General features: G+C 43.0%; 1 protein-coding gene across 12 annotated transcripts in view; it reads left to right on the top strand.

Annotated features, from left to right (window-relative positions):
- FBXW11 (F-box and WD repeat domain containing 11) overlaps positions 1–13183 on the top strand; it is a 52136-nt gene extending 38953 nt beyond the window's left edge. For all 12 annotated transcript variants that reach the window (XM_085518953.1, XM_015876271.3, XM_085518958.1 and 9 more), the window contains 8 exons: positions 5022–5159; positions 5449–5567; positions 6001–6250; positions 7401–7519; positions 8076–8186; positions 8503–8581; positions 9051–9239; positions 10749–13183. In XM_085518953.1, the coding sequence (XP_085375079.1) occupies positions 5022–5159; positions 5449–5567; positions 6001–6250; positions 7401–7519; positions 8076–8186; positions 8503–8581; positions 9051–9212 (978 nt within the window). In that variant the 3' untranslated portion in view covers positions 9213–9239; positions 10749–13183. The remainder of the gene's footprint in view (positions 1–5021; positions 5160–5448; positions 5568–6000; positions 6251–7400; positions 7520–8075; positions 8187–8502; positions 8582–9050; positions 9240–10748) is intronic.
- The last annotated feature ends 5298 nt before the right edge of the window (positions 13184–18481 follow it).

Below are 18481 nucleotides of genomic sequence, written 5' to 3'. Positions count from 1 at the left end.
CTGCTTCCAAGGGTATATTAGATTTTTCTTTTCTTATAAATCACCCTTTTAAAACTTTTTTCACAAATTGCTTCTCTAAAGAACTGTCAAAGGAAGCTTTTAACTTTGTTTAAAAAGGTGGGTAACAATGGCAACAAGAGCTAACTGTAAGGCTTGGAACACTTCCTAACTTTCTTCTGCTTGGTTTTGATTTTGCATCTGTTTGGGCTTTTTAAGCCTAAAGTTACACTTGCCCTTACTTTCATACTTCTCCAGTTTCTTCACTTTTCAAAGCAATATGCGGAATAAGACTTTCATTTTAGCAGAGTTGAAGAGGTTTCTATCTCTGAATATCAAGATGTTTTTTCTTTAAATATTTGTCTGGGCCTTTAATGAGATCTTCATTTTCTGTCAGAGCTTAGGCATGATGAGCCAGTGATGCAGACGCTCCATTTGTCCTCCTACCAAGGCTACTGTATTAGCACTGCAGTGTGATCAACTTAGTATCTATATTATCTTGCATCCAAGGGGCCCAATTTCTTTATTTTTAATATAGTAATAGCTATTTGATGTGACAGAAAATCTAATCAGTCAGTATTGTACCTGTGGAGAGCAAAGATGGAATACGTTTTGCTATGCTGTTACTGATGTGAGGAGGTACCAGTTTACAGAAGCTGATGCTGCACTGGCTCTGTGAGTGGAGATGAGCTCTACAAGTAATGTCCTCCATTCTTCTGGTTGACTGAGAGAACTGAAAAGTAATCCAAGGCTTGAATTAATGATTGGAAGGGAATCTGAGGAACGATACGTAGCGAATGTGAATTGTTTTCCTCGGACTCTATTTGCATTCTAGGTCAAAAGTCCACGCAGCCATGAAGTGTCGTTAACTGCAAGGTAGGACAGGCTGTGATTCAGCAGATGAGGCTCCCTTGCCTCTCTGAAGGTTTATTAGTGCCAGTGTCTATTTATTTCATGCCAAACACATTTTAGGAACATAATGTCACTTCTGAAGTCATCGGATTCGAAAAGAAGAGGACATTTAGAGATCTGAAACCAAATTCTTGGAAAGAGGTCTCTCCCTCCACTGTGAAGCCAAATATTTAATAAGGTTTCATTTCACAAGAGGTGGTCCAGCAGTGCTAAATGTCTCCAAGTTCCATGTTGGATTGCCAAGCTCCTGTAGGATAATATATATATATATTTAGGGGAAAACCCATTTGTGGGCATATCTTAGCAAATGGAATTTGGGTTTGTGAGACTTGTTTACAGAATTTTTTTTGCTGCAAGGTGTCCTGTGACTGGGTGCAGTCCTGAAGCACTGCATGAAGGTCAGCTGTTTGGAGTGGGTTGTGTTAATGGGCAGCGTGACAAGATGGGAAGCTTAATACTGCTGATTGCAGAACCCCAAGTCCCTGGATTTTTTCCATATTATTTGTGAAGCCCGGCCAACTATTTGGTTTTCCCTGCAGTTCTAGCACAAGTATCCATGTGATGAGTTGAGAAGACTGTTTCAGAAATGTCATGTTCTCGAAGTTAAGGGGAACAAGTTCTCATCTTGGTTCCGTGGAAACGTAGGTCAACCTTATTCAGATGAGAATTAAAGTGTGATTTTTGCTCTGCATTTTCAGACTTGAGCCACTCGAAAGGCACATCTTAATGTGAAACTGGCCTGCAAACAGGCAGATTGTAACTGGCACAGGCCTTGACTTATAGCTGAGAAGGGCAGAAAGCTGCTTTTGGGTCTCCATGCTACAGGGCAGGTCCTCAGCTGGGCTTTTTTCATTCCCTTTGTCTATACTACTCCTGCTTTCCATAAATAGGCAACCAAGGCCTTTAATACAGTTTCTGCAGGCCTCCTTCTCTTCCTCTGTAACAAGTGAGCCTATTCCGTTGTCCATATCTATCTCACTCAACATCCAATGTGTTCTTTCTGTGGCTTTAAAATGGGTTCTGCAAGGCTCCAGTGAGACTTGGGGATAGTGTTACCTAGTGGACCACTGAACAGCTTCTTGTGTATCGGGTTGGTTGCATGCAGGAGGACAACACTTCATCAACTTACATTGTTCAGCGAGCAGTCCCCTTGGTTTTGGGGGTAAAGATAAACCTGCTTTGCAATAATATTTGCAAGGATAAAAGTCCCATATTTAGCCAAGGAACTGAACACAGAGTACATCATTAAGCATGGGGAAAAAAGACCCTGCTCTTAATAGATTATCCTTAACTGAAGTATAGCAAATGTTCCAACTGCTAGTTCAGACGGATTGCATCTTTTTTATTGTCCTTGTACCAGTGGACTTATCTTGGAGTGGTTAAGACTTGGCTATTCCTCTGTATTTTGGGCTTCTCTGGGAGTTTTTCTAAGTGCTTTTCTGTCCAGTTCTGCAGTTCCTCAGCTGCAAACTGGCTCTCCGCATAGCAGAGGTTTTATCTTCACATTTGTTCCCTATCCCTTGTGTCCATACTGTTGGCTGTGTAGCATACTTGCTGCTATCACCCTAAGTGAGCATTAGTGAAGTGTGTGAAACTGTCAGCCGTGCCTGTAAGCCAAGGAGACAGTGTTCTGCACTACTCACTTTTAGCTGTGAAGCCCATGTAGAGGGGCTGTTACCTTGGAGACTTGCTACAGAAAATGCAGTAGAGTGCTTCATGAATTGGTGTTAGGTTTGTTGCTGTAAGCATGCAAATAAATGGAGTCTCTCAACATTGACCCCATGGTGCTTGTAACAGTCTATAAAACAGAGTAGTTTCTTCCTCTCTGCACATGCATACCTACTGAATGTGTACGTAGTGTATTGAGATATCTCCTGGAAGGAGCTGCAGCTGAAAACCTATTAACTGCACTATTTGGTAACAACCAGGAATCTCCTCTAGCAGAAGCTTTTATGTGGTTGGCAGTATTGTATTAAACATGTTCCTTTTCAAAGGGTCCTCCAGGTTGCCCACCCACTCAGCTGCATTTAGTCATCTAGAATAATGTTATTCCTCTATACGTACACATCTGTTTTCACTCTGTTGCTAATTTAAATGCTGCTGTATGTTCTCTGTGTATTGTGGCTACTTTCCCAGCACACTGAAAATTTACACAGTGTAAGGGGATTTTACAAGTTCTCGAAAAACATGAAGTATTTTCCCACAGTAGCCACAGTATTTAACGTAGAAATGAAATGATATCTACTCGCAGAATTAAAATGTGCACCTGCATGTGACTTGCTGCTTTATGGTGCCTTCGTGTAGATGTTAAACAATACCTTCGTTTCTTTTATCTGACGCCAGCCTTTTCTTGTGGTAAGCTTATTATGTCGCTTCCTACAGTGAGCTGCTAAGAGTTAAGCCAACACTAGTCCCAAAATGTTTGGTCAGCACACTGCTACCGACTGCTGCTCTGATTAGAAAACTGCTAGAGACAGCTGATTGCTGCTGTTCTTAATGTGTTCTGTAGCTATTGGTAATGGCTGCCACAGGAGCCTGAGTTGTGGAGGTGCTCAAATGGTGTTGCAGTGCCTGGAGGTCTGAGTAATCCAGCACGTGGTACATAAAACTGCTCATTTCTGACCTTTTCAAGAACGTTCCTGTAGGGAAACTCTCCCTTAGGCGACTTCTTAGAACTGAATATAAATGGTTTCTGAAGCTATTTAAATTGGATGACTTGGATCCGAGATACTTTATCTCCAGTGTATTCAGTGTTAGTTATTGCACTGTTAAATATCTTACCTTCAGATCTCTAGTTAGAATGGCTCGTGCTATTAGTGTCTTAAATTCTCTGCTGTTTCCAAGGCTGGTCTATGAGCTCTATAACAGTGAAGGAATTAACGAGTTGCAGTTCTGCCCTCCAAGCACAGATGATAAATCTTCAGCTGAAGCTTGAGAGCCCTTCCTTCCTGACACATCCATCCCATGCTGAGGAAGTAGCAAAATGAGCAGTCTAGTACCTTCAGAGCAGGAGCCCAAGTGGAGCCAATGTCAGATCTGAACAGCCTGAGCCTGGTTCAGTCGTGCTAGCTGTCTGGAAAAGCTGATCCCAAACTGGGAGATGACTTTCTATCTTAATTTCATTAGCTTCCCCAACAAATTGGAAGAGAATGAGTGGGGATGAATAACTTGTCAGCATGCTCTTCCAGAAGCTTCCTTTAGTACTTCTAATTTAGACAAATTCCCGTGATACATCAGGTTTGTATTATAATTGTGGATAATTCTCTCCGAGTTGCGTAATGGGAGACAATTGAAGGAGTAAGCACATGGAAAACAAAGCAATACACTGTTTTCTGCTAAAACAGGCATATTTTCTTGGAATTGGGAGGTCGTAGTTGCAATGTTCTGCAACTGGACTGTTCCGGTGCCCGTGCTGGAAGATGAAAGGTGTTCCAGCCTGTGGGGTACTGCTGGTGTTGTTGCAGAGCTGCGTGCAGACCTTCTGACCAAAATCCCTTATCTCATGTGTCTTTGAAGCCAACATTGGTCTTTTCACAAGCAGGAAAAAGCTGATCACAAGATGGAGTTAATTCTTGTTCTGCCATGAAATAGTTTGTCTCCTTTTAAGGTGTCCTGTCTGTTACCTAAAAGGAGAATTAAAAAGAGTAAGTTAGCAGAAGCTTCCGTATCTCAGTCCCTTGGATGCATGACAGCTAATGCAGGAAATGGCTGGGCAGGGGCAGGAAGGTGCAGGGATTGATCTGTAAGCTGGTTACTCAGTGGTGCTGAGCACACACCATACAAGTTCTTTGCTATCAGATGACTGCATACATACAAGGCGAAACTGAAATGTATCTTTCTGATGGTTACTCTGAATGCTCTGATGAAGGCTGCTTGAGTGTGATTTTCAGCACTGAACGCTGCTTTTGTCATGGCAAAATATCGAGGTCTAAAGTCACAGTGTCATAAGTGCTTTTATGGGTGGGTGGAAGAAAAATGTATGTGAATTTTGCATTTAAATCTTAAGGGTGAACTCTGTAACAGTGAGAATAGATTTGCTGGGCTTCTGTTGGAGTAATCATGCTGGATCATGCAGCCTTGTGCCTAACTCCCGTTGTTTCACCTCTTGTTAGACTATAGAATCTAACTGGCGATGTGGGCGACATAATTTGCAAAGGATTCAGTGCCGCTCTGAAAACAGCAAAGGTGTCTACTGTTTACAGTATGATGATGAAAAGATAATCAGTGGCCTACGAGATAACTCCATTAAGGTAAATGCTTTTTTGGTCTTTCCTTTATAAGTGCCCCAGCATTTCTTCTTGTAAAACAGGTTTTTGTCTTTTCACGATCCTTGGTTTTGCTGTAATGCCAAAAGCTTCCATCAAGGAGACTCCCCAAGTTAGAAGAGAGGACAAAAGTTGCTGTCTGGACATGCAGCCAAGGGTTCTTGCTGCTGTGTCCAGGTTTCTTCATTTCCTCTCAGTAGCAGCAGTATTCAAGTTTTTTGAACCCGTGTTCTTGGCAAGATGTTTATAGATTTTATTTTTATTTTTTTGACAGATTTGGGACAAAACAAGCTTGGAATGTTTGAAAGTATTAACAGGACATACTGGCTCAGTTCTTTGTCTGCAGTATGATGAAAGGGTCATTGTAACTGGATCTTCAGATTCTACAGTGAGGTGAGTGTTAAGTTTTGGGGCAAAAAAAAAACCTAAAAAAAAGTGAAATCGGGGTTGGGAATATTTGTAATAATCTCCAAATATCAGAAAACATCCCTCGTGTGAGTGTGATACCGTTATTCCAAAAATAAGGTGTTTGCACGTGGGAAAGCATCATGTTCAGTCATTTTTTTCCCCAGTCTGTCTCATGCTTTGTGGTGTTAAGCATTGTGAAGGAATGTGACCCTGTCATTCAAAGCACAACATGAAGTAGAATGGCTGATGCATCAGTTCCATGGTGAATACCTCATTTAGGTTTCTTACATCAACTTCTGACATACTTTAGTTATGACCTATAATGAAAGGACGTTTTGTATGTGGAGCAACAAACACAAGACTTCAAATATGCATAATGTAGTTCCTTCATTTGGGATAAAATTCTTTTCTTTTGCAGGGTTTGGGATGTAAATACAGGTGAAGTTCTGAACACGTTGATTCACCACAATGAAGCAGTGCTTCATTTGAGGTTCAGTAATGGCTTAATGGTGACATGCTCAAAGGACAGATCCATTGCTGTCTGGGATATGGCATCACCTACTGACATCACCCTGCGCCGTGTCTTGGTTGGCCATCGTGCTGCTGTTAATGTGGTAGACTTCGATGACAAGTATATTGTGTCAGCATCAGGTGACAGGACCATTAAAGTAAGTTGGCTGAACTCTCCTGTGGGTCTGAATGCCTACTAAGCCAGAAAAGCTTCTGAAAGTTACAATTCAAATTGGAGTAGCCAAGGTTTTTGCAAACAGTTCTGTGCCTTTCTCCTTAGCATTCAGCTGGCTGCTTCCTCCTACTAGTTGTTAATGTCTTCTTGCTCATAACAAGTCTTGTAACGTTTTTGTTGTAACTGTTGTACAGCTCCAAAAAAGTAAAGCCTACTCTAATCTCAAGTTGGATTTGTTTGTTAAATGTGGCACATTTTGTGCCTTTTTCCAAACGTCAGCTTTTTTATTTCAATTGGCAGTCCTGTTCCAGACATGAAATTTATCAGCAGTTGCTTTTCCATTCCACACCTTCCCAGCTAAACCAGACTTTGCTGTGTTTAAAGAATTAAAATGCTGTATTTTGAAAAATTTACATACCAGAAAATTTGAGTTACCCAGAGTGTATCAGTATAACAAAAGCGTTTCCACCCTTCCTTCTCTACCACCAGAGCTACCCTGGAATGTGCCAAAAAGCTCTTGGCAGTTCCGTGTCTGAATATGTGCCAAGAAACCCACTGCACTTCTTTTGGAAAAGGAGCTACTTTACATGAGCCCTTTATGTTACAACTTCAATAACAGTTCATTAAAAAGTGAACAAATTTCATCAAAAACATTAAAAGAAGAAGTAGCCACCAGGCTTTAATAGGCCGTGGCTTTGGTCTTCTCTTAGAAGCAGATTGCTAGCAGTTTATTTGGTAAAAATTACAGCTTATTTTTGCATATGAGGTAACATCCTCTCTTTTAAAGGATTACTAACTTACCAAGATCTAAGTGTCATCAGCCTTTCAAGGTCGTTTGGACCAGTATCATCTGCCGCTTGAAAATATTTTATGTAAGCCCTCTACTTCCAGCCTCCCAGTCTTTCTCATTGACACTATGTACAATAGCAGAGCTGATGGCTCTTGTCATTGCTAGGCTCTGTAATGCCATCCTTCACTAACACCACGTGCCTCCTCTTTGCCTGTAAAAACACTATGGAAGATTTCATTCTGCTGTCCAGCAGAAGTCAGCCTCAGGCTTCTGCTTATGAGTTTGTAACAGCTTCTGTTGGAAGTCAGAAACCTTTATTGAGCATGATTCTCATGTTTCGTAGGTCTGGAGTACAAGTACGTGCGAGTTTGTTCGTACGCTAAATGGGCACAAGCGTGGCATCGCATGCCTGCAGTACAGGGATCGACTGGTTGTCAGTGGATCTTCTGACAATACCATTAGGTGGGTGCCAGCAGGCTGTCGGTATGTACCTATGTACATTTAGACATGATAACTCATGCAAACCATTTTCAGTATGTCTTGCCATTGAAGCAGATGCCGTACAACTAGTTAATATGTCGCATCCATGTGAAAAAGTGAGACTGTGATGTTCAGATGGAGGGAAACAAAACCCTCTATCCCTGTAGTTTATGACTTTGTTTTCTACTTGAGAGATGGAGACATTGGTCACTGGTTTTCATGCTTTCTGAACCTCTAGTAATTACTGATTTATGCAGGACAGAAAAGTATGTTAAGGTTTCTTAAAATAATCTAGCAAGTGTACAACCTTTACTTATATGTAATTTTGAATGTCTAGATTAGTTTTTATGTACTGCAGCTGCAATGCAGTTTTCTCTGAATTGCATACAAGGAAAATCTAGTTCTACCAGCTGCTCTTTTTAGCAAATTGTGGTATTTTCTGCAGGAAGCCATTCAGTAGCATGCTGAAATCACTGTGTGTAAGGTAAAGGGATGGCACTGAACCTGAAATGCTCAGGCTTTCTTCTGTTCTTTTAAGGTTATGGGACATTGAATGTGGTGCCTGTTTAAGGGTATTAGAAGGCCATGAAGAACTGGTCCGATGCATCAGGTTCGACAATAAGAGGATTGTTAGTGGAGCCTATGATGGGTATGTTTCTAAGAGCTGTTTCAAAAGATTCCAAACTGACTTGTGTATACAAATGTAGTTAGTTGGTCTTGAGTATAAACAACCCACTTGGACCATCACAAAGACATCACTGTATTTGCTGCTAAAAAGAAATACAAAACTGCCCGTGTTTTACGAGATTCAGCTTTAGTAAATTAGTGAAGATAAATTATAACATTTTGCTCGATGCTGATAAATCAGCTGAAGGGAAGATCTGGAATATTCTGTCCATTGCTTTTAGAAGATTCTGTGCTTACACTTGAAACAATGCTTTTAACCTTCTTATCTTTCTTTATAGCAAAATTAAAGTTTGGGACTTGCAAGCTGCTCTTGACCCCCGTGCCCCAGCAAGTACATTATGCTTGCGTACGTTAGTGGTATGTATAATTAATTAATTAATTTGAGGATTTGAGCAGTGTGTCCTAGGTGAAGTCATGATGTGGTGTGTTAGTGCTGTACAAAAACTGGGTTAGCAGCAGTGTTGAATGTGAAATGTTATGTAAGATGGAACCCCTGGTGTGGACTGTTATTGCCAGCCAGTCTTTGTAGATCGATGCTTCCTGATAGACTGTGTTAGTCTTAATAATGTCACTCTCAACATGTGCAGTGGGCCCCTGCAGGGGAGAGGCAGGGCTTATGAGTACTTTATTTGAAAGCTGTGTGTTATGCTGAACAACGTTTATGTATGAAAACTGCTTTTCTTTAGAGTCAAGTGTGATTATAACTAAGGGCTTCTTAAACAGAGCACCGAAATTTTAATACACCATTCTGCATCCAGGTCTGAGTACAAACATAATGAATTGTTATCCTCTTCTTGGCCTGCTAACTGATGTCCATTACTCACAGGAACATTCAGGACGTGTCTTTAGGCTCCAGTTCGATGAATTTCAGATCATTAGTAGTTCCCATGACGATACAATTCTGATTTGGGATTTCTTAAATGTGCCACCCAGTGCCCCAAACGAGACTCGCTCTCCATCTAGAACATACACTTACATCTCCAGATAACAGTCTGCACTTTACTACCCTCAGAAGGTAAGTCTTTGTCTCTTCACATATATAAGTTTATCACTTCACCTGTGTGGCATAGTTGTGTTCTTGTTGCGGAAAGCTTGGTGCCATCACTGGTTGTGTCCCCATACCCTATAGACAGAGATGCTCCCGTTGGCTGCTATGCCACATGGAGCAATACCTAGGTGAACTCTTACTGTGGAAACTCCGAGGCTTGTTGGAGTTGAATGGTTACTAGTTTTGATTTATGGAAAAGCTATACGTGGTTTGTCTTAAGCGCAAGAGGAATATGTTGGTGACTTATCTTCTTTCCTGCCACCTGTGACCTGCAAGATCTGCTGTCAAGGAGATCAGTGGGTGAAATATGAAGAGCCTTTGGCGGTGTGTTCTTCCTTTCAAATTCTGCACACTTGACAATTTTGAGCAGCTTATGTCTGACTTGTCCTGTGATGCACAACTAAAAACATGCAGGGATATGATCCAAGGAATTGCTAGTGTTGATAAATGACTGTCCCTTAATGATATTTCCTGTACAGGAGAGATGCTGTGATATCATTTTCTGAAGGGTTTTTCTGAAATCAGAATCCACAAAGCATAAATCTACATACAATTATGGTCAAACAGCTAATATTTCATTATGACACTTAATGAAACAGTTTTATATGCTTTCAAACATTATAGTTTTCTGTGTTTTGAAACAGCCCCGCGCCCTTGGTTTTTTACAAGGCTTGCAATGTTGTGCCTCTTCAAAGCAGATCATTTTTGACAGTCCTGGCAGTTGGCTGTGAGAGTTTTATTGCTTTCTGTTGAATTCCTGTTGTTTATTGTAACATGATAAAAATTGTTACCATATGATAGTCTGATATTCTTATATTAAGCACTAGGTCTTGTGCTAGGGGGAAGGGAAGCCATTGGTCTAAAGATGTTTTAACCTTTGATGGCAATTTCATATCAGAACGGGGTGGTTCACCATAGTCCAGAAAAGTGATTTTGAAAAGTGGCAAGTAGGACTGAAATTTGGGTTTAATTATGCCAAATATTTACATGATGTGACTGGATGGGGGAAACGGAGTCTAAAACTAGTTTTGGTGTGTTGTGTTTTCTTAAAATCCCATTTACTGGAAGTGAAATTTATATCCTGAGCAAAGCTTGTTCCTCTGCAGCATGGGGGGAAAGAAGGTTCCGTTGTCACTCCTTCAATTAAGTACTCAGCATTTAGCAAGATGAGCAGGTGGTTCAACTTTTAGTTCCCCCAAAGGTATGTAAGAAAGATGCTCAAATGTTCAGAACATATTCTGCAGCAAAGGCAGTGTCCCGTGTTCCATCCATCCATCCTTGGAGGAAGGACTTAAAGCACAGAATGGTTTAAAGCTGTGTACCTCCTTCACATGATAAGCACTGTACTCCTCACAGGTGTTTTGTAGTTTCAGCCTGGAGTGCCTAAGATGGTGCTTAACCTTCTCCGTATGTCTCCAAAAGGTGCTTTTTGACTTGCGTGTCCTGTGAGTTCAGTTTGTCTTTTGTCTCTTTCAGGGTTTCACAGTCTTGAACTACTGGATTTTGGCTCCTACATGCCTGAAGATGTTGATCGACAGCTAAAGTCAGAATTGGTTCTAGATGCTGTGTAGATGCAAAGCAGCACGATTCTATATCTAAATTTCTTAATCTTTCCTGCTCTCAGTGGTCGTCTTTGAATTTACTACAAATTCACTGACTTCGAGTAGATGAATTTCAGAAGCCTTCCCTTCCCTGCAGTGAGAAATCCAAAGCTTCACATGTATATTGTCCGTAGAACCTGAACTCAGATGGCTTGTTTTTCAGAAATAAATCAGACGTCAAGAAAGGACTTGGCCTAATTTATATTGCTTTGCACTTTTGTCTGACTTTAAAGAAAAAAAACATTCTCCGATGAAATTTGGGTGCCAAACACATACCCAGAATGTACAGAGCTTTGCTTTCAAAGTCATCGCTGTCCTTTAGACTTTGCTCTTATGGCAGATTCAGAGCCTGGTTTGTTTGATAGGAGTGTACGTTGGACTCTTAGAAATATTTCTGAGTTGCTCAGTAATATTTTTGGATTACAGTTTACTTGTTTCTGCTCCGATAATTTCTTTTAAATTAAAGATTTCCTGTAATTCAGGCTAGGTTATCTAAACTAGTTGTATAGCACCGTCTTTTCCTTTTAACTGTGCTCTGTACGACAGCCGTCCTGCGCTTCCTAATGTTTGGTATAGTAAAAACCTTTCCGTGTGTGCTTGCCTCATTTCAAATACTGTATAAGCATGTAGATATGATGTACATAACAGTGTAACCTCCGGGTGCTGGGAGTCAGGGTTTCCTGGCACTGCACACTAACGCAAGCTGTGGTAGCACTTGGCAGCAGGATGTTCTAACTACTGGCACTGTAGGGGTTAATATGAATTACCTAGACATTTTCTCTGCAAAAAGGAGGTTTTCAGTATTCGTTAGGATTTTTTTAATGGGAACTACGTATTTTAAAATGTAATTTCTAAACTTTTTAAAAATTAAAAAAACCGAAAAAAACAGACAAACCAAGAAGAAGTTTAATTTATGTTCTGTATCTTATATTTTGTGCCGCAGTATTTACAGTTGTCTTTCTTTTACCACCAGTAGGTTCTCACGGCCGCCTGCTGACGTCCTTTAGCATTAGTTTGGCTGCTCAGTGGAGGAGGTGCCATGGGCCAAAGCGAAGTTTATTTATATTCAGTTTGTAACCCTTCCTCATGGTGGAGAACCCTTCAGGTCAATGCTCTGATCGCCCTGCAGGGTTCCTTACCCGTAGCTCTCAGCTGTAACCATATTGCAGCGTCCTGGTCATGGTTTCTCTTTGTTAGCATGCTTTTATTTGGGAATCTCGGTAGTTCCTTTTTATGTTGTCTCAGCCTCCCCTCTAATTTATGTGCTCACATGAACGCTACTGCATTTCTCTTACATTGGAGTAAGCCGTGGACAGATGCAGACTTGAATATCGTACCTTCGTTAGCCGTGTGTGACTCTGCTGCTGGCTTTTCTTCAGTGCTTCAGTCAATCTCAGCATGGAGCGCTCCCGTTTTCCTGGTGAAGACGTGTGTTGGCACAGGGATGGATCACCACGGATTGCTGTGTGTTTGTGTCCCCTGGCTGCACTCTGTTGGGTTGGAGTTTCTCCTCCGGACCATCAGGAAGGCTGAGGGCTGTCAGGTTCCTGAGTGCAGGGAGGCATCACTTTGTGTCAAACCAGCTCAGAGAAAGTGTGAATCAAGACATTGCCAGGGTGGTACAGCAGAGCATCTGTAAGGTTCTCTCCTCTTCACATTGAGAAGTGTTGGGGTCAGTGTTAAACTCCCATTCACGTGTTACTGCGACGTCTTCCCTTCCCCAAGATGAACCCAACGTGACGAAGTACAGAAGGCTAAAAACGGCTCCTGATGGTGGCAGTGCTGTGTGAAGGTATCTCCCTTCCCCTCCTTGTCTGATAGCTTTAATATCAAATGGTTTAAAATCTGTTGCAGCCCTGAAGACAACCAACCAACCAACCAACAAAGCTAAGAACGGAGTCCTCTTTTTTTTTAGGTGCATGTGTAAGATTGAAATTCCTGTTTTTTCCTGGGGAGATGATGGTATTTGAACATGCGGTCTGAACTTCTTTGTGCTTTGTGTAACATAGCAGTGGACTTTTGTGATTGGCACCCAAGGAACTCGGCTCCTGGGATTCACGGTAGAGATCCTGGCCGCACTCTGGACTTTGATTTGCTGACATAATTGAGCAACTGTACATTACTGCTATATTAATGTTTCAAAGCACTGGGATAGTCTAATTCTAACTTGTAATTATGTTTGCCAATTACCTGTTTGGAAAGTTGGTGTATGAACAGCTTATTGAAACTGTTAAATTGTACAGATATCGTTCATGATCTAAAGCTTTGTACTGTGGAATGTGCTTAATAAAAAAACAAAACGACTTTGAACTTAACTTGTCCGATAAATGGATGGGTGATGTGCCATTGTGAATGCCTTGCTGGGGATCATTACCCAGTTAAGCCCTCAGAGCTCTGAGAGGCATCTACATGTACCTGCAGTATCGCTGCCAGGTCTGACTGAGCAGTGGGGCTGGATGCTACAAACTGCCCCGAGCTTCCTCCTTGGCAGCTCTAGAGCTGAGTGCTCCAGGTTCTATGTCTGGACTTGCTGACTCTCCTCTGCTGCAGTGTGTTTTTCCTTTGCAGATGTCTGTTCTTCATTTACCTCTGCTTCTCACCATGTCCAGAAGCTCTAATAGTTTTTTTCCTGTCTCTGAGCAGCTGTGAGATGCAGAAATCCAAGTGGGGAGTGTGAGCGGGACGGCCTGGGCTTTGGGAGGGTGGTGGTTACCCGCTGGGAACACTTGTGGAGATAGAATAACTGGAGGGGAACAGTGTGTGCAGAGAGGACTTGGATGCAGGGTTACACCTTGCTGTCCTGTCCTGCTTAGCTCTTGTATTTCTGCAGAACCTGCTTGTGCCACATCTCCTGCTGTGGGTCAGCACCTACCAGGGATGGCAGCAATTACAGCTGATGAGTTTCAGGTGTTTGCTCTTTCCTTGCTCACTGGCAGGGCTGCCCGATGCTGCCCTGCAGCGTATGCTGGGCAGACACCAAACCTCTTTGCTTGTCTGGAGCTGGGAGCTGCTTTCTAACAGAGCAGGTGTTGGTTACCAGCCCGGAGGTGACCCTTGGAGCTCTTGCCCTGCTACGAATAACCATTTCTGCAGCATTTATCTATTGGGCTGAATGAAGGGAGCATCTGGAATGGGGTTTTTTTGGCCTTTCTTTCCGAAGCTTTATAGCAAATTGTGCAAACACATGCAGGAAGCATTACAAAACCTTCGTGTGTCCAAAGAATTAGCAGATGTTATCCCTCTACTCTTTTAGGGAGCAGGGATGAGCCTGTTTGCTCCTGGGGCTGGAACTGACCTAAGGAGAGCAGAATGACTCGGATTGATGAGCATGGAGCAGAAGATGACCTTCAATGTGCAGAGGTGAGCTCCCCTCAGTGCAAGTGCCTTGTGCTTCCCAGGCTGGTTTTTACAGCTGTTATTCCCCCTTATTGCTCTTTTTGAGCTCACATTCATGGGTTTGCTGATATAAGTCCACATTCTGGATGGAGGGCTGCACCTTCCAGAGTCTGAGAGGTCAGTGTGGGTCAGTGGGTTATTTGAGAGCAGCTTTAGGAATGAATGGATCATCAGATAGACGTCCCCACTGTTTGTGGATGCCCCACATTGAGCTGCTGCTCAGAGATGACATCCTCATGTGAAATGTGTCAGTGCAGGAACCATTCTGCTTTCATCCAGGAGCACAAACAAGGTGCTGGGGCTGCCAGGCACCATAAATTGCACCCAAAGCTCCTGCTGGCCAATGTGGTAAGTCAGCCCCTCGTGGGTGGCCCTTTTTTCTTCTCCTTTTTTTTATTCCTAATATCTGCAGGCAGGTCTTGGGCTGAAGTAGAAACAGCTTCACTTGTCTGAATAACTTAAAGAGCTGCGATTTCATCTTTTCCTTGGCACAGCTCAGTACAAATAAAGGGAGATGCGTTTGTATCTCTTGACTACTCTCTTGCCACAGTCTAAAATCTTCTGTTTTCTTTTCCTCCTTTTTCCTTTGAAGGAATCCTTTGAAGGTTTTATTTGTAATTTCCAAACACACGCTTGGAGGGAAAGATCACTTCTTTTCTGTATATTTTCCCCTGAGACGGGCTGGCACTTCTTTGCTGGAGGAGCAGCAGAGCTGGGATGGGGGCTCAGGCTTTACTAGATGAGCCTGTTGGGTTTAAATCTTTCACCTGGAAGGAAATCCTGGGATCAGGATGATCATAGATAAAATGCCAAAAGAAAATATGGGAAAGATCTTCCTCATCTCCATCAGTGCTTCCCCTAACAGTGCCAGGCTGGATCCAGGAATGCAGCCTTGCTCTGCTGGAAGAAGGGCAGAGGAAAATCTACACGTGCCAGATACAAACTCCATTGCTTGGCATGCTGATGGAACAGGCCGCAACCATCAGTTCAACTTGAAACCCAAACTGACTCACCCCTTGGGAATGCTAAAATGGCATTTTGCTTGCTCTGTTGATGAGGGTTTCTTGTGATCCAGGCCCAGCCTGCTGAGGAAACTGCTGTGCTTGTTGTCAGTGGCAGCTTTTATTGCTGCCCTGTCTCATGTCGGACCCCATACTCCTGCAGCCTCTCGCTATTGCCCTGCAGCATTCATTGACTTTCCCAAGCTCCAGCTTTTACCTGGATACTTTAAAACATTTGTTATGCTCTTGGAATAATCGGTCACTATTGCATCTGAGTATAGCAGGATGAAGGGCCTGCTGGAATGGAGGTAGCTCTTGGTTTGGTTGTTGAGCGCCCTCAGTGTTCCTTCTATCAGCCAATACTCACTGCAGCCCCAGCAGAAGCTATTTGTGGTGGTTGGAGCAGATAACTGTTAATCCTCTTGTTTTCTTCTTAAAAGTATTCCAAATGGTAATTAGACAAGTCAAGATTGCAGCTGAACCAAAGAGATCCCACAGAGCTTTCAATGGGCTTTATGCACCTCTGCAAAACATATTTGGATATATCCATGTAGGCATCCATAAGGACTGCTTTCTGTCTCCTCTCTGATGATTAGCTAATGCTGCTTCTTGTGAGGGAGTATTTAGTTACAGCTGCATTTACAAAGGTTTGGAGTTCGACCCCTCTCTGTCCCTGTATTGTATTTCTTGCTGTCTGGGTGCTGCTATGGGCCTGAAGCAGCCCTAATGGGAGGGGATCCGGTTGTGTCCATGCAGGCTCCTGCTGCCTCTGCAGCTCCTGGTGTCAGCGTGAAGGAGCTTCTCAGCAGCAAATGAACCCAATGACCTTCCAGATCTCTCCTATCTATGACATCTCTGATTAGTTTTGCATATGTCTGTAGGATGTTTGTCTGTTTTTCAGTGGCTCCTTAGAGGTGAAGTGGTGGATTTGATTGAGAAAAGGTGCTCAGAGTATCAGACACACATCATTGCCTTCCAGTCCCCCCGGACTGCTTTGGCAAATACCAGGTAAAGCCATGACGGCTCCTCCCCAGTGCTTGTAGGCATTCCTTTACTTCAGCACACGCTCCTGGCAAACAGGCAAAACCTTGACACAGTTTACAGCAAATGCCACGAGACTCAAACTGCGAAAGGAAAAGTCCAAACCACCGGCATTTGGATTGAAATGCACACATTTCCCTCCTGAATGGGACTGAGCTGAGAGAGGAAGAGAGAGGCAGGGCAGCAGCCAGGATGGTGTTGCCCCAAAGCTCTGCTTCCCATTGGGTGGGATAGAAAATCGTTGGCTTTTTGTATGGACCCTCTGTTTTGCAGAGGGCTGCAGGCATAAATGGGCTGGTAGGCCATGATGTGTTGCCTGGTTGACATCTACAGAGGCTCATTTTGTGCTCCCTACCCCACCTTGGTGCCTTTTGGCATGAAACCCATGGAAAGGAGTGTTCCCATCTCTGTTTGCAGCCCCTCTGGTCGTAGCCCTGGGTATGGACTGTGGGCAGAAGGATACAGAGTGGTCTTGGGGGTGGGAAGGGCAGCACAAGCAGCAAGGTGAGCAACCTCTGTGTAGTCTGCCTGTTGTTCCTGTCCCCAGAAGCAACTAACAGCTGCTTCTCAGTATTCTGTGTAGGAAATGTCCAGAATCATGAGCCTTGGCCAAACGTGAGGCTCTATCAACAGGAGGCTGAGCTACCACCCACCACTGCTTGGCTGCTGGGCGCTGAATTCTCTATTGGCTTCTGCCTGCATGTGGTAGGTGTGATGCTCTGTGAGCCGTAGTGCCCAGAAGATGCATTTTAATGGCCAATATCACTGAGATGGACACACACAAGAGAAGTTTGAAGCTGTGGAGGGAGGTGAAGACACAACCTTCTATCTTCAGACTAATGCTGGCTCCTGCTTCCAGGCCTGTTCAATGGATGCGCTTCAGAAGTGAAGCCGAGTGCCCCGGTAACCACCTGAATGCAGCCAACTCTGTTTGGAGACATCCCATCAGGGGCAGACAATGCTTTGCTTGCTAATTGCGTTTCAGGACACATAATCCTGACTTCACACTTTTTCCCAGACAATGTCTTTCCATATAATCTTAATGATTCCTGCTGCAATAACAAATAGGCAGCCCTGAGAATAACTTTGCACTCCATCGCTCGTGCCAAGAATCTCACCACTTGGCCCTTCGCTGGGTGTTTTCCCTCCAATCCATCTGCACAAACAGAAGTGGGCCAGTTCTGCGCCTCAGGAATGAGGAGATAAAAAGGCAATCATTTATTTTTCCACCAAAGCTAAAAGTATTTTATAGAATTTGCTCAAGTTTTTGTTTCAGGAAATTTCATCATGTCTCCAGGAAAAAAAAGAAAAAAAGAAAAAAAAGCGTCTAATTGGGCTCAGATTTTCTAACTCCCTTTTCATTTTTGTAATATGAGGAGGTCTAGGTCATCTCAAGGTCACTGCAGTTAGTGTTGCTTTAGTGCACCTCTGTGGATACCTCCTTTCTGCAGCAGTTTCTCCTTTAAAAACAGCCCCGTCCTGCTGCTGTAACAGCCACTTTCCTTGGCAGCCATTTGCATTCCTTTAGCATATGGAAATATTTTGTACAACACATACCAGAGTTTGCTGCTTATAGGTGAAACTCTCCGTCAGAAATGGAGCAAATGCTTCTAAACTATTTGAACGTTGTTATATATATATATCTGTATATATATATGTATATATGTATAAAACTCGCCTGGCTTTTAGCAGAAAGCTGCCATGTCCCATTATCTAAATTGGAACTTTAGCTAACGTCAAAATAAAGCGCTGCTGGTTATCAAGTGAATCAAAATGTTTTGCTTGGGAAAAATGTAATTTCAGCACCCTCCCAAGACTTCCTGCTGTCCTGACGTGTTGCTTTACATGGCTTCAGGTGGTGAGCTGTATTCCGGCCTTTTAGCTGGGGTTTTCTGACCTGAGAAAAGATGTGGACTCGAATATTTCACCTTGGGAAGGATTGGTTTGTGATAGCTAGAAAAAGGAGCATGTGCTGTAGAAACGGTGGTAAAAGGAAGCGTGTGTATCTTGTTTTCAAAGAGGCAAGGAGCAAACAGGACGGGTGAAAGGAAGTATTATCCCTGTCCATTGGTGAGGAACTGCAGCATGGGGAAGAGTAGCTATCGTTTTGTTGAATGTCTGTGGCCAGGTCGTGCTTTAACATCTCCACCCCTTACCTACAGACCAGCTT

Source organism: Coturnix japonica, chromosome 18, assembly GCF_054131305.1.
Source record: "Coturnix japonica strain WE chromosome 18, WE-NBRP24, whole genome shotgun sequence".
Taxonomy (NCBI): Eukaryota; Metazoa; Chordata; class Aves; order Galliformes; family Phasianidae; genus Coturnix; species Coturnix japonica.
The sequence above is the reverse complement of the archived record's forward strand: the minus strand, read 5'-3'. Positions and strand labels throughout refer to the sequence as shown.